Consider the following 2025-nt stretch of genomic DNA (forward strand, 5'->3'; position numbering starts at 1 on the left):
TAAGAGGAACTCAAAAGCCTCTTGATGAAAGTGAAAGTGGAGAGTGAAAAAGTTGGCTTAAAGCTCAACATTCAGAAAACGAAGATCATGGCATCCGGTCCCATCACTTCATGGGAAATAGATGGGGAAACAGTGGAAACAGTGTCAGACTTTATTTTTGGGGGCTCCCAAATCACTGTAGATGGTGATTGCAGCCATGAAATTAAAAGACGCTTACTCCTTGGAAGGAAAGTTATGACCAACCTAGATAGCATATTCAAAAGCAGAGACATTACTTTGCCAAAAGGTCCGTCTAGTCAAGGCTATGGTTTTTCCAGTAGTCATGTATGGATGTGAGAGCTGGACTGTGAAGAAAGCTGAGCGCCGAAGAATTGATGCTTTTGAACTGTGGTGTTGGAGAAGACTCTTGAGAGTCCCTTGGACTGCAAAGAGATCCAACCAGTCCATTCTAAAGGAGATCAGTCCAGGGTGTTCTTTGGAAGGAATGATGCTAAAGCTGAAACTCCAGTTCTTTGGCCACCTCAAGCGAAGAGTTGACAATTAGCTGCAAGGGTGTGGCCGGGAGGAAGACCGGACTCAGCCTGGCGCACGAGCTCTCCTAGTCGGGTGAGGGAGGGCTTTACCTCCCTGTTGCTCCCGCCCACCGAACAAATATTTGACATTCCAGGCTTATCTAGAGGAGGGTGGTGCCCGAAGAGCGATTTTCCTCCTCCCCCCGGGCCTAACTGGCTCAGTGAGTCCAGGGGTGGGGTCAGCGGGCTGGCAGTTGGGTGGCGGTCTAACCTGGGGCAGCGAAGCACGGACACTCGCCTGCACTCAAAGATGAAGCGGGTCGCCAGCAGCCGCTGGAAGGCCAGTCTGCTTCCCAGCCGCCGTGTCCCGGGCGCCTCAGTCTCTTCATCCGCCTAGTGGGGACGCGGTGCAGTGTGTATTAGAGGGTAAGGCTTCGGAGGCGCCTCCTTTACGCCGGGCTTTTTCGCTCTCATTCGTCCGAAAGTCAGAACGCAGCGCCCAGCTTCTCTGAAAGCGTGAAATGCGGCTCGCGCCCCAATTCCAGCTCGGGCTTCGCAACCCAGTGTGTCTACTCTCGCTGGGCTGGAGCCCCTTCTCACCGGATTCTTCTTCAGTTTCTCAGTCACATAAACGGGAGAATTTGGGGAAGTCCGGGGCGGCCCGGAAACTCACCGTAAAGGAGCTTCACCAAGCCCGACGGGACGAAAGGGTGCTGGGAGCCCTCCACGAGAGACTGTCCAAAGAAGAGAAGAGATGGAGGATCTGCGGCCCCCTTGAGCACATTGCACTTTCGCCGCTAGCCCTCATCGGCTAGCGCGCTCTCAACTCAGCAACAGGCCTGTTATCCAGGCGGAAGGGCGAAAGCATACCGCAGCTCTAACGTCGGGTGGGGGCGAGGCTCCTTGCTGGGGCAGTCCGGCTCAGCGCCGTCTAGAGGCCCGCTCTCGGGAGCTGGGGCGGGGGATGTGGGAGACGCGCTTCTTCCTTCCCGAGAAACGAGGCCTGCGCAAGTCCGACCGCGCTCTAGCATCGCAGGCACTTCCAAGAGCCCGGCTAAGGCCCAGCCTTCGCACCTGTGTTCACAAACTCTGCCCTGAATCCCCTAATGGTTCTAGTGCTCTCTTGTGCTTCCTGCCACTCTCCTCCCACCTCTGGCAATCACCCCATAAGCCTTGGGGTGATACCTGGTAACTCTTACCTCCCCTTTGACTTTACCCCTCCAGACCGGCCGTCGTGACCCCCTACAACCTCTAGGCTGCCGCTTACGGACTGAAGAAGGCCCCAGTTTTGCACTTTCCTTGGTAGAGCCCTGGTGGGAGAGGGGAGTGGGAGGGGATGGGGGGTCGCCCCAGAAGTCAGGCAGGGTCGGCTGCGGGAGTGGAGTCTGGGTCTTGAGCGCGAGCCCAGGCCGGGAGAGCGAGTGTGAGCGTCCAGGGCTGGATTCTAGCGGCCCTCCCCCAACGTTCCCGGGCCCTCGATCACGTGGCCGGCGGGGCCGACAGGTAACTCGCC

General features: G+C 57.3%; 1 protein-coding gene across 1 annotated transcript in view; it reads left to right on the forward strand.

The window, feature by feature from the left end:
• The first annotated feature begins 1476 nt into the window (after window positions 1-1476).
• Window positions 1477-2025, forward strand: part of ESRP2 (epithelial splicing regulatory protein 2) — a 7637-nt gene continuing 7088 nt past the window's right edge. The window contains exons 1-2 of the mRNA XM_010851111.1: window positions 1477-1548; window positions 1737-2015. Of these exons, the coding sequence (XP_010849413.1) occupies window positions 1477-1548; window positions 1737-2015 (351 nt within the window). The remainder of the gene's footprint in view (window positions 1549-1736; window positions 2016-2025) is intronic.

Source organism: Bison bison, unplaced genomic scaffold (assembly GCF_000754665.1).
Source record: "Bison bison bison isolate TAMUID 2011002044 unplaced genomic scaffold, Bison_UMD1.0 scf7180017864297, whole genome shotgun sequence".
Lineage (NCBI taxonomy): Eukaryota > Metazoa > Chordata > Mammalia > Artiodactyla > Bovidae > Bison > Bison bison.